Source organism: Mustela lutreola, chromosome 1 (genome assembly GCF_030435805.1).
Source record: "Mustela lutreola isolate mMusLut2 chromosome 1, mMusLut2.pri, whole genome shotgun sequence".
Classification (NCBI taxonomy): Eukaryota; Metazoa; Chordata; class Mammalia; order Carnivora; family Mustelidae; genus Mustela; species Mustela lutreola.
In genome coordinates, this window is record NC_081290.1 from 239995882 (window position 1) to 240008808 (window position 12927).

The 12927-nt window shown below is 39.5% G+C and overlaps 1 protein-coding gene across 10 annotated transcripts in view; it reads left to right on the forward strand.

The window, feature by feature from the left end:
- ZNF143 (zinc finger protein 143) overlaps window positions 1-12927 on the forward strand; it is a 60087-nt gene that overhangs the window by 18502 nt on the left and 28658 nt on the right. For all 10 annotated transcript variants that reach the window (XM_059135776.1, XM_059135786.1, XM_059135751.1 and 7 more), the window contains 3 exons: window positions 998-1194; window positions 1944-2018; window positions 12001-12120. In XM_059135776.1, coding sequence (XP_058991759.1) covers window positions 998-1194; window positions 1944-2018; window positions 12001-12120 — 392 coding nt within the window. The remainder of the gene's footprint in view (window positions 1-997; window positions 1195-1943; window positions 2019-12000; window positions 12121-12927) is intronic.

Sequence of the window (12927 nt, forward strand, 5' to 3'; positions counted from 1 at the left end):
GGCTTTAACCCACTGAGCCACCCAGGCACCCCATTGAATATAATTTTTAAGCAAGATCCTTTGCTATTATGTTGGTCTTTAAGATGAAATAAAAATTTTAAATTTATTTGAAGCCAATGTGGCAAAAATGTTAACGCTTTTTAACTTCGTGTAGGGAGTTCCAGGGGTTTGAGGTGGAATGCATAGTAGTAATGAGCATAGCTCTGAAGCCAGACTGTCTGGGTTCAAATCTGGGCCTGCTGTCTTTTAGCTGTGTGACCTTGTTCAAATTATTTAACCTATGCTTCAGTTTCATCCTCGGTAAAATGAGTGTTACAGTAAGTATCCACATCATAGGGTAGTTTTGAGGACAAAATGTGCAAACATATGTAAAGCATACTATTTGTTACCTAGTAAAGGCTTGAAAAATGTGAGCTATTATTACCTTATAGAATATATTATAGAATGACATTACATGTTTTAGAAAGACTTTAGTTGTGAAACCAAAGGGGGAAATTTTTTAAAATTTGGAATACTTAAATTTGTAAGTAATTTAATTAAAGTTAAGAAGATGTAAACTTTGAATTTTTTTCTTTGGCAGGAGAACTTAATCACAGATTCATTGTGATTGTCTAGATTTATGATTTTACAAAGCTCTATATATCTGAACATGCTTATTTAGAAGGGGGGAAAAAAAAGCCCATGGACTTTGGAGTCATCCTGGCATGAGTTTAGATCCTGGTTCCTCCACATACTGATTTTGACTGTTAAATGTTAGTTTTTTCCATTTTCTGGTTTCTAAGGAAAGTGACTTTCCTTCCCCCAGAACTCAGTTTCCCTTTTCCTGAATGAGGGTGGTACATACACCTACCTCACAGAATTGTTGTGAGGAATTGAAGGAGAGCACACATGTGAAGCACATGGACCTACTCAGCCAAAGTTCCTTCCCTTCTTCCTTTAAATCTGTAACTCTGTCAGACTACCTATAATTTCATGCCCTTCTCTTCCTCTCCCCCAGACAGTTATGACCAGAGCGCCTTACAGGCAGTGCAGCTGGAAGACGGCACCACTGCGTACATCCACCATGCGGTGCAGGTCCCGCAATCGGACACCATCTTGGCAATTCAGGCTGATGGGACGGTGGCAGGTCTGCACACTGGAGATGCCACGATTGACCCCGATACCATCAGTGCTCTGGAACAGTATGCAGCAAAGGTACAGCATTTTACACTGTCAAGAACGTCCCAGATATAGCTTCTTTGCTTTTCATTAAAATAAAACAAAAAAAGTCTACTTTATCGAAGAAGAAACTAGCAATTCAAAGTCAAAATCAGACAGCCTTAAGGAGATCAGCATTTATCTTAAAAGAAGTAAAGTGTAGGAAAAAATAGTTAAGTACAGATAACAAGAATGGAATAAGAGCTTATAGAAAAGAAATGGGGACTGATAAGTCACAGAAAGATATATTCAAGGATGAGTGCCGTAAAATAAATAATAAAGTATAGATGGAACAGTTTATGAATTAAGAAGCAGAAATTAGAGATTGGAAAAAGTGAAGGAAAGTCTCAGTGAAGTTTTACATCAAAAATACTGGGTTTTTTCCTTGCATGGAACATGTATCTTTCATACAATTTAAAAGGTTTCTTTTCCCCACTTTTTATAGTAGAAAATTTCAAACACACACAAAAATAAATGATAATGAATCCCTGTGTACTTATCACCCAAAGAAATGGCAAAGGGTGAAACTTTTTTTTTAAAATATTTTATTTATTTGACAGACAGAGATCACAAGTAGGCAGAGCAGCAGGCAGAGAGAGTGGGGGAAGCAGGCTCCCCGCTGAGCAGAGAGCTCAATCCCAGGACCCTGGGATCATGACCCGAGTCGAAGGCAGAGGTTTAACCCACTGAGCCACCCAGGCGCCCCAAAAGGTGAAACTTTTTAAAGCTTTATTTTATTCTTCTAGGTGTCCATTGATGGCAGTGAAAGTGTAACAGGTACTGGGATGATGGGAGAAAATGAACAAGAGAAAAAAATGCAGGTATGTAGAGCTACTTTTTTACAGAAGAATTTCTTTCCCTTAGCATTTGAAGGCCCTTCTGTGAGTGAAAGCAAGAGTAGAGAACTTATTACTTCTGTAGGAAGATCTTACCAGGGAAAGAGTGTACATATTAGGCAGTAGCTTTCTCGAACTACCTCCGGTCTCAGGATTTATTATGGATCCACAGTGGCACTAAAGAAATAGAAGTATCCGAGAAATCCCAATGAAGTTTATGTTCTGGAATCCAAGGCAGTTTTGGAGGCTGGCATGGCAGGTTATGGATCCTTCCTCTGGGGCCCCACAATTACTGTGAGGGCACCCTTACAGGGAGCACCCTCCCTGCTTTGCTCGTTGTGTCTTTTTGTTTCTTTTGCTTCCACCTGGTTCCCCATACACTTTCCTTTTCAACTTCCATAGAGAAGGTCCAGCCTTGCTAATCATCCTTGTTCCTACTGGGCAAAGCCATTTATGCTTTTTGTACCAGATTGCTTCCCGGGCTACACATGGCCACGGGTTGGCTATCCTTAATTCAGATGCTCACCCTGGGTCCAGTCATTGGGCATCCATTACCCAAACAACAGCCCACAGCAGCAGTGTCTTTAAAAGTTTTATACTAAGTGCAAAGTAGTCACAGATGCATCCTGGGAGATATACAAGTCAAAAATCCCAAACTGGCATAATTCAGGATTCTGCTTTGAATTACCTCTTTGTGTGGGGAGTTTGGTAGGTGTTTGGGAGTTATATAATCCTTGTAAAATATTCTTGTTTTAATGCTGCACCTTATTTTTTCAGCAGCTACCTCTAATAGTTTGCCAATTGTTCCCTCGTGGCAGTTGTTCACATTCTTTGACAGTTTTGTAATACTTAACTCCTGTTCTAAAGTGATTCCTTCCAGGCCACAATTTTAACTTGAACGTTAGTATCACCACTTACCACAGAGTGATACTATTAGAAGTTACAGAGAAGATTTTACGTTTATAATAATAGTAAATGATTAAATGACAGGAATCACTGAAATTGCTGGTAGAAATGTGATACTTATTTTATTTTATTTTATTTATTTATTTGTGAAAGAGAGACAGGATGAGAGAGGGAACACAAGCTGGGTGAGTGGGAGAGGGAGAAGCAGGCTTCCCGGAGAGCAGGGAGACCGACGTGGGGCTTGATCCCAGGACCCCAGGATCATGACCCGAGCCAAAGGCAGTGGCTTAACCAACTGAGCCACCCAAGCACCCCCAGAAATGTAATACTTCTGAACATTGGTGAAGAGCCAGCATTTGTTTCTTTTCTCAAGTGGTATCACGAAAGGGTGGTAGTATGAACAGTAGTTAGCAATTCACCAAGCCCATCAGCTTTGATACTGTGTGATTGTTGGTGAAATTTTCAAGTCTTTGAAGTCATAAAATGAGAAATATTTTTTGTACTGCAGTATGTCAAATCCACCGAGTCAAGTTCTACTAAAATGCAAATGAGGTATGAATATATTCAAGAGAGGTAGGTCAGTGCCTTGGAGTCTGTCCCTTATTAGTAACTAACAATTAAGTTTTTAAATAATGAAATATTTTATTTATTTATTTATTTATTTTTAAAGATTTTATTTATTTATTTGTCAGAAGGAGAGCAAGCGAGCGAGCACAAGCAGACGGAGTGGCAGGCAGAGGCAGAGGGAGAAGCAGGCTCCCTGCCGAGCAAGGAGCCCGATGTGGGCCGTGATCCCAGGATGCTGGGATCATGACCTGAGTCGAAGGCAGCTGCTTAACCAACTGAGCCACCCAGGCGTCTCCAATAATGGAATATTTTTAAAGAGAGACAGTTGTAGCTACACTTGTAATAAACTAACATAGAATGGGTCTTAAAAAATCGAGTGAATTTACCACTGGACTGTATAACATTATTCTGTTACCATAAAAGTCTCTCATAAAAGTCTATTACAGGGGCACTTGGGTGGTTCAGTCAGTTAAGCATCTGCCTTCGGCTTGGGTCATGATCCCAGGGTTCTGGGATGGAGCCCCACATCGGGCTCCCTGCTCAGAGGGGAGTCTGCTTCTCCCTCTGCCTCTCACCCTGCTCATGCTCTCTCTCACTCACTCACTCTCTCTTTTGCTGTCAGATAAATAAAGTCTTTTTTTTTTTAAAGTTCTATTATCATTAATAATTATTTCTGAATCCAGAAACATAACTAGAAATTCAGTACTGCTAAAGGAAAATGTTGTAAAAAGCCCTATTACTGCAGACATATAACCATTTGGTGTTGGTGCCAGTAGACAAGGAAACAGAAGGAATTTGAATAGGATTTATTTTTTGTAGCTGTAGCTTTTTGTCCTTTGCCTTTTGTGCCTTCCCTTTACAGGTATCTGATATGGTAGCCACATGGTCGCTGTTGAGCACTTGAAATGTGGCCACTCAGAATTAAGATGTGCTGTGAGTGTAAAATACATATAAGATTTTGAAAACTTATTATGAGAAAAAGAATGTAAAATATCTCAGTAATTTCTCATATTGATTATATGTTGAAATAATATTTTAGACATTGAGTTAAATAAAAAAATTACTAAAGTTAGTTTCACCTGTTTCTTTTTACATTTTAAATGTGGTTACTAATTCATCATTAGTAGAACATATTTTTTTAGAATTAGAGTCCAGGCCCAGTGTGGAGCCCCAACACTAGGCCTAAATTCACAATCCTGAGATCAAGACCTGAGCTGAGATCGAAAGTCGGAGCTTAACCAACTTAGCTGTGCCAGTGCCCCTAGAACATTTTTAACTATATACATGGCTTGCACCCGTGACTTCTATTTCTCTTCATTAATGCTGGACCAGAAGTTCATGAATCCTCCATCCTTTCATACAATTTAGTACCATAGTTGACGTTGAGCGTCCAGTACATAGTATTAAAAGGTCAAATATCGCAAAAGAACCACTGCAAATAAGCAGCACCTCCTCTTGGTACTCCTACTTCTGCCAGAATGCTTAAGAACTTTTAACTCCATGCCTGGCTGAACTTTAAATAAAGAGATCTGTAGCTAATACAGTAGATTTTTTTCTAAGTAGTCTTGTTTCACAGCTGTAGATTTTTTCTTTTCATTCTGATGCTTACAGTTTAGAACTCTTTCTTTCATCTATGACATAAATATACTAATTGTGCTGCTGAGTTGCTCTTGCATGAAACCAGATTTCATAAGACAAGAAATACCTAGAGGATCTAAAGCAGCTGTGCTCATGGGGTTGGGCAGAACTCCCCCCCTCCCCTCCACCACCAGAAGACAGTTAGCAATGTCTGGAGACAATTTTGGTTGTCACAGTTGGGGGAATATTACTGGCATGTAGTGGGTAAATGTCCTGCAAGGCATGGGACAGCCCCCACAACAAAGAATTATCCTGTTCAAAATATCAGTAGTGCCGAATTTTTGAAAACCATGGTCTAAAGTACTCGATTTAAGAATGCCCAAGTGTTCATTTGTGGGTACTATAAGGCTAATGGGGTAGGTATTTGGGGGAGACTCTGACTGCTATCATTGCCCTCATGCTGTACCACCCTTAGTTAAGTAGAAAACAGCATGGTATTAAAGTAGCACAACTGTGTAATAAAAAGTCCATGTAGTTTCTATTCTGCCATATAATAGCTGTGTGACTGAGCAAATCATTTGACTTCTCTGGATCTGAGTTTTCTCATCTGGCAAATGAGAATAACTTGCCTTACCCATCTCATGAGGTTATGAAAACCAAATGAAATTTTCATTTGGTTGACATTTTAGGTAACACATGAGAACATTATTTTTAACTATGTAAGTATTATATGACATTGTTCATGCTTTACAACATGAATACTAAGAATACTAGAATACTAAGGCTTTTTTTCATGGTAGCCATTAGTTTATTTTAACTTCATTTGAAACTAATTCTAAATATTGGAGATCAAAGTATTTTGGCTTGGTACTTTTAATCAGATAGATATTAATCAGATAGATATTTAATCAGATCATATCTGATTTAATCAGATATTACTTTTAATCTAATAGAAAGTACAGAAAGCCAATGAAGCCAGCTCAGGAAAAAAGAGATCTTGTAAGCCTACAGCAGAGCTTATAAGAAGCCAAGAGCATGAACTGATGGATAGCCAGACTTCACAGGAGCCAGAATTGCAAAGAAGTCAGGACTGGAGGTTGATCTCACTCCTTTTTCTTCCTCCTCCCCTCTTCCATGGCATCTCTGCTTTCTATGCAGACAGGTGTCCTGTTTTCATTGTATTTGCATATGGCTCATCACAGCCATTCTTTTTTAGGTTTACCACCAACAACTAACTCAACATTTTCCTTTATTTCTCAGGTCATATTCCAGGGAAGGAAAGTTGGACTTAGCTTGATTTTTAAGTTGAGCCGTGTAAGGCATAGGTTACTGGTCAGCTTTATATATACCATCTGTTCTGATTATCAGGCTCTGTGGCTGGTGTGGCAGATCTCCCAGAACATGGGTTGGGTGATTCCCCCCAAACCTGCCTGTATATATAGGCAGTTTTAGTGTGGATCCTATTCTATGCATATTTTCTATACTTTTATCTAGCTATGTGATCTTGAGTAAACAAACCTTGCTTTCCTAAGCCTTTTCTTTTCATCTCTAAAAGGAAGGTATTTGATCAGTGGTTGTGAATCAGGGGCAAACATGAGATTGAGTTACAGAACTTTTAAAAATAACCCCTGACTGGGTCATGTGGCTCTGTCGGTTAAGCCTCCGTCTCTGGGTTTTGGCTCAGGTTATGATCTGAGGGTCCTGGGATTGAGCCCCGAGTTGGGCTCCCCACTCAGTGGGGAGTCTGCTTCCCCTCCCTCTGCCCCAACCCCCCACTCACACTTTCCCTCTTTTGTTAAAATAAATAAATAAATCTTAAAAAACAAACAAAAAAAAAAACCCATGACTAAAATCATTTTCCAGAGATTTGATCAGTAGGTCTGAGATAGAACCCAGGATTTTTTCAAAAAATACGTTTAGTAGGTTTTTTTTAAAAATTATTTCAAAGAAGTACATTGGCAAAAACCAAATGACCAATTACCTTACTATGTAGGTAGCTACTGCATACTTTTTTTTTTTTTTTAAAGATCAGCTTGTGTACTTTTAGAAAATCCATTTGTTGTCTTATCTTCCATTTCTCTCATCAGTGTTTTATAATTTTCAGAGTACAGGTCTTCATCTTCTTGGTTAAGTTTATTCCTAGGTATGTTATTCTTCTTGGTACAATGGGAATGTACCGGTTTTCTTAACTTCTCTTTTTGCTGTTTTATTATTAGAGTATAGAAATACAAATGATTTCTGTGTTTTAATTTTATATCCTGCTACTTTACTGAATTAATTTATTCTAATAGTTTTTTTGGTGGGATCTTCAGGGTTTTCTATATATAGTATCATGTCATCTACAAGTAGTAACAGTTTAACTTCTTTCTTCCTAATATAGATGCCTTTTATTTCTTTGCTTGTCTGACTGCTGTGGCTGGACCACTTTCTTATACCATATACAAAAATAAACTCAAAATGGATTAAAGCCCTAAATGTGAGGGGCACCTGGGTGGCTCAGTGGGTTAAGCCTCTGCCTTTGGCTCAGGTCATGATCTCAGAGTCCTGGGATCCAGCCCTGCATCAGGCTCTCTCTGCTCAGCAGGGAGCCTGCTTCCCTCTCTATCTCTGTCTGCCTCTCTGCCTACTTGTGATCTCTTTCCCTCTCTCTGTCAAATAAATAAAATCTAAAAAAAAAAAAAAAAAAACTTAAATGTGAGCCCTGAAACCATAAAACTCTTAAAGAAGAACAAAGGCAGTAATTTTTCTTGACATTGGCTATGGCAACATTTTTTGCAGCCAGATCTCCTAAGGCAAGGGAAGCAAAAGCAAAAATTAAGTATTGGGACTATGCTAATATAAAAAGCTTTTGCACAGTAAAGGAAACCATCAATAAAACAAAACAGCCTACTGAATGGGAGAAGATATTTGCAAATGATATATTCAATAAGGGGTTATTATCCAAGTTATATATTAAAAAAAGCTTAAACAGTTTGGGCGCCTGGGTGGCTCAGTGGGTTAAGCCGCTGCCTTCAGCTCAGGTCATGATCTCAGGGTCCTGGGATCGAGTCCTGCATCAGGCTCTCTGCTCAGTGGGGAACCTGCTTCCCTCCTCTCCCTCTGCCTGAGTCTGGGCTTACTTGTGATCTCTGTCAAATAAATAAATAAAATCTTTAAAAAAGAGAGAGAGAAAAAAAACTTAAACAATTCAACACCAAAAAAACAAATAATTGGATTAAAATGGGCAGAGGACCTGAAAATACTAATTCAAAAAGATATATGCACTCCTATTTTTATTACAGCATTACATACAATAGTGAAGATATGGAAGCAGCCCAAGTGTCTATTGACTGATGAATAAAAGAAATTATGGTATATATAAAATGGAATATTTTGCAGCATAAAATGAAAAAAATGAGATCTTGCATTTGTGACAACTTAGATGGACCTAGAGGGTATGCCAAATGAAATAAGTAGGAGAAAGACAAATACCATATAGTCTCATTTATGTGTGGAATCTAAAAAAACAAGACAAATAAATTAAGAAAAAAGCAGAATCAGACCTCTAAATTCAGAGAATAAAACGATAGCTGCCAGAAGAGAATGGGTGAAGGGGAGAGGGAGATACAGGCTTCCAACTATGGAATGACTACATTGAGGGAATAAAAAGCGCAGCACAGGGAAACTAGTCAGTGTTGCATGATGACAGGCAGTAGCTATATTGTTGTAAGGGTGGCATGTCACATAGAGACATTGAACCACTATGCTCTATACCCATAGCTAATACATCATTGTGTGTCAACTATACTCAAGTAAAAAAAATTAGATTAAAAAAAAACCTTATCTCATTGTACCCTTAAAAAAAATCCAAATGGGGAGCACCTAGGTGGCTTAGTCAGTTGGGCGTCTGCCTTCCGCTCAGGTCATGATCCCAAGGTCCAGGGATTGAGCCCCTTGTCGGGCTCCCTGCTCGGCGGGGAGCCTGCTTCTCCCTCTCCCACTTCCCCTGCTTATGTTCCCTCTCTCACTGTATCTCTCTAAGTCAAAAAAAAAAAAAAAAAAAAAAAATCCCAGTGGTACAGAGAGAGAAAAATAAAAAGTGAAGGACCGCTACCCAATAATAACCATAGTTAGAATGGCTATGAAGGATTTTTGTTTGTTTCTTTAAGTAGGCTCTACACCCAGTGTGGGACTCAAACTCATGACCCTGAGATCAAGACTCACATGCTTTACCGACTGAGTCAGCCAGGCACACCTTTGTTTTCTTAAATCTTCCTGGCAGTTCTTATGTGTCCCCTGTTCCCTAAAGGTCCCTCTGTTGCCACACTTCTTCTTCGATTAATTCCTCTCTTGAAAGAGAACATACTTTTGAAAATTATTCAGGTTGCTTGAATTTTATCCTTTCCCAAGCGTATAAATTATTGACATCCTAATATATACAGATTTACATAAGTCAGATAACAAAAGTCCTATTTTCCGTGTGTATCAGACCTTTACAGTAAATGGAATTTCAAGCACTGAGCTAGGCAGTAAAAGCACCAGTTTTCCACAGCCCTGTCAGCTCAGTCACTGCAGCCACAGAAGCTCTGCCAATGCTGCAGCCTAAAGCCCGGTGGCTCACTAGCGTGAACTCTGGAGCTCATCTGCTTCAAGTCCTACTTCCCAGCCTTTGACCTTGGGCAAGTGACATTACTTAACTACCCTGAGCCTCGTTTTTCTTATTTGTAAATCATAGGAAATAGTTAATTCATTGGATAGTCACGGAGGACCAGCAAGGCAGCACACAGGCAAAGCACCCCCCACCAGGCAGCACAGAAGTGCACCCCCTCAGGGAAGGGCAGTGAACCTCTTTAGTATTGAAGTCACTTTGGAATTCAGTCTTGGGCTCCGCCCTTTATTTACCAATGGGATTTGCACATCCTCAGAACCCAGGAATGTTAAAGCTAGAAAGGAATTAGCATTATCTTCTCCTACCTATCAGAGTTTGAAAACCACCATTTTTCGGTGGGGGCTGGTCCTAGGGTTTCTTTGCTGTCCCTCCAGGACTAGCAGAGCTTTGAGCCACCCATACCTGCCTGGGCCAGCAGAGGCAGGAATGCTTTTATCTGTTTTACGCAGTAGAATGCTATGTAAGATCTCATCTAGCAAAGGAATTTAACTCCTAAAGAAAGTTTAAAAAAGAAAAAAAATCACTGATTTAGGACAGTGTGTTCTTTATACAGACAAGCAAGCCCTACTGACTTGCAGAAGGTCACACAGTGAATTTATGGCAGAGCTGAGGTTCTCTCAATTCCCAGAACATACATTAAGCAAGGTAGTAATGAAGTCATTTTCTGTAGATGGTTCTAGAAGCTGATTAGCATTTCACTGGTATTAGCTTCTCTATTGCCCTTGAGACATTTCCCTTTCAATAATACATCAGGCTTTTCTTTCGACAAAGACTATGTCTGTCCTATACTGAAATAACCAATACAGCCCTGCCTCTTCATTTAGCTTTTGAAATTTGGACTCTGTCCACTTTCATCCTTAAAATATCTGCAGAATCATCTATTGCTTTCTATTCCTTGGTCATTGTCCTAGGCTGGACTTCACCACTTCTTCCCTGCATATTCATGATTACCCAGACTTTAGTTTCCTTGCGTCTTTTGTCTTTCACTGTTGCATGCCATTACCAGAGTTCTCTTTATAAAACACAGAACTGATCTCAGTCAGTCCCTTACTTTAAAAATGTTGGGGCCCCAGAGAGCATGTGACTCTTGATCTTGGAGTTGTGAGTTCAAGCCCCACATTGGGTGTAGGACTTGGTTAAATAAATAAATAAACTTAAAAAAAAAATGTTAATACCTGCCTTTGCATTCATTATCTAAGTTTACTCTTCAGAATGGCTTCTGGGGACACCTGGGTGGCTCAGTCTGTTGGGTGTCTGCCTTTGGCTCAAGCCATGATCCCACAGTCCTGTGATCAAGTCACACATTGGGCTTCTTGATCAGCAGGGAGCCTGCTTCTCCCTCTGCCTGCCACTCTCCCTGCTTGTGCTCTCCCTCTCTGACAAAATGAATAAATAAAATCTTAAAAAAAAAAGAAGAAGAAGAAGAATGGCTTCTAAAGCTCTTCCCAAATGTGATCTTCAGCTTCCCCTTCTTTTTCATGTTACTCAACTGCTATATAGACCTAATCCTCTCATACTAAGTTTCTAGTTCTTCCAGGCACACTTCCATATTTTCGGTCATACTCTACTTCTGTCTGGACTGCTTGCCTCACTTCTCATTTTCAGCCTTTAAATTTCACTGTGAAACAAGGCACCCTAACCTACAGCTCTGTCACCCCAGGGACCAAAGAGGAGAAAGTTGTTCTTCCATTTTTATGGTATCTTAATTTCTAAAATAGGTGGTCATCTTTAAAAACTTCTGAAATCAGGAAAATTGTTTGAAGTCTTGTGGTGTTGAGTCCCAGAAAAATCTCCTGAATATAAGTATAGACTAGGATCAGATGCACTGTACTGTCTCCTGCAGGTGACGGTAACAGCAACATAAACCCCTCGTTTTTCAGTGCTTTGAAAGGCTCTTGAAGTTGAAAATGCTCTTTACGTTGTTTTTAGAACAGATGTCCTATATATATATATATATTCCTTGAGCCTGTCATGGAATACTTGCATACAATGGTGATGCTTCCTGGGTAGAATTCTCTAGAACGGGAATAGATCTGTGAGCTCTAGCTCTGCCCCCTCGTGGAGCTCATCTTTTGACTTCTTCCCTAGCTGCTGACTTTAGCTCTGGAACAGAAATAATCTAACTGGTTCAACATGACAGAATCTTTATAAAATAATAATCTGAATCTGGAAACCCACATTATAGTTTTTTATCTTTTTTATTCTGCACATAGTAATTTCATCTACCTTATTTCTGTATGAATAAACCGTACTTTTTGTTTCATCTAGATTGTCTTACAAGGACATGCGACAAGAGTAACTGCTAAATCCCAGCAGAGTGGAGAGAAGGCATTTCGCTGTGAATATGATGGATGTGGGAAATTGTATACAACAGCTCATCACCTTAAGGTATGTTTAAAGGAAATGCTCTATCTGGGTAGGACAATAATGAGGACATTAAATGCCAACACCATATGTTGATAGCATTAAAAGCCGTTATTTTCCCTCACTTACCAGGATAAAGACACACGCTCACACTCGAACAGGCCATGCAAAACCCTATGCAGATTTTAGAAACTGTCAACTCTCCAAGAGCTTGAGCTGTTCCTTTCTGTCTCCCTAATGTCTGTCGTTCTACCTGGCACATGGTAGATACTCTGTGTATTTGAATATATTTTTGTCAGATGTGAAATTTATGTAAGTTTAGGAGAGCTGGTGGTGTAATTCTGTTATCAGTGATTTGCTGAAATCTAGCAGAAGTTGCTGTTCATGTGCCCTGTCTTTCAAATATATCATGTGCCCTGTCTTTCAAATATATGGGGCACATGGGCTACACACAACATACCACGACTCAGTAGCTAACACTCACTGAATAACTTACAATGTGTCGGGAGGCAGTCACTTAGCCTGTTTAGAATAGCAATCTCCATTACTCATTGGTGTGTAACCTTGACATGTTGTTACTTGGTGTCTTGGGGCCTCATTTCCTTATGGTAAAAGCATCTCCCTCACAGAGCGGTTATGAGAAATAAATAGGTAGATTTTATATATGTAAAATAGCGAAAAAAAATGGCGTGGTAGAGATTCAGTAAATGTTGGCCACTGTCGTGATTGTTCATTTGCCACGGCAGCCCTCTCCAGTAGATACGGTTATGTCTTGGCTTTACAGAGAGGAGTTGAGGCTTAGAGAAGGCAACTGCCATGGCCATCCCACTA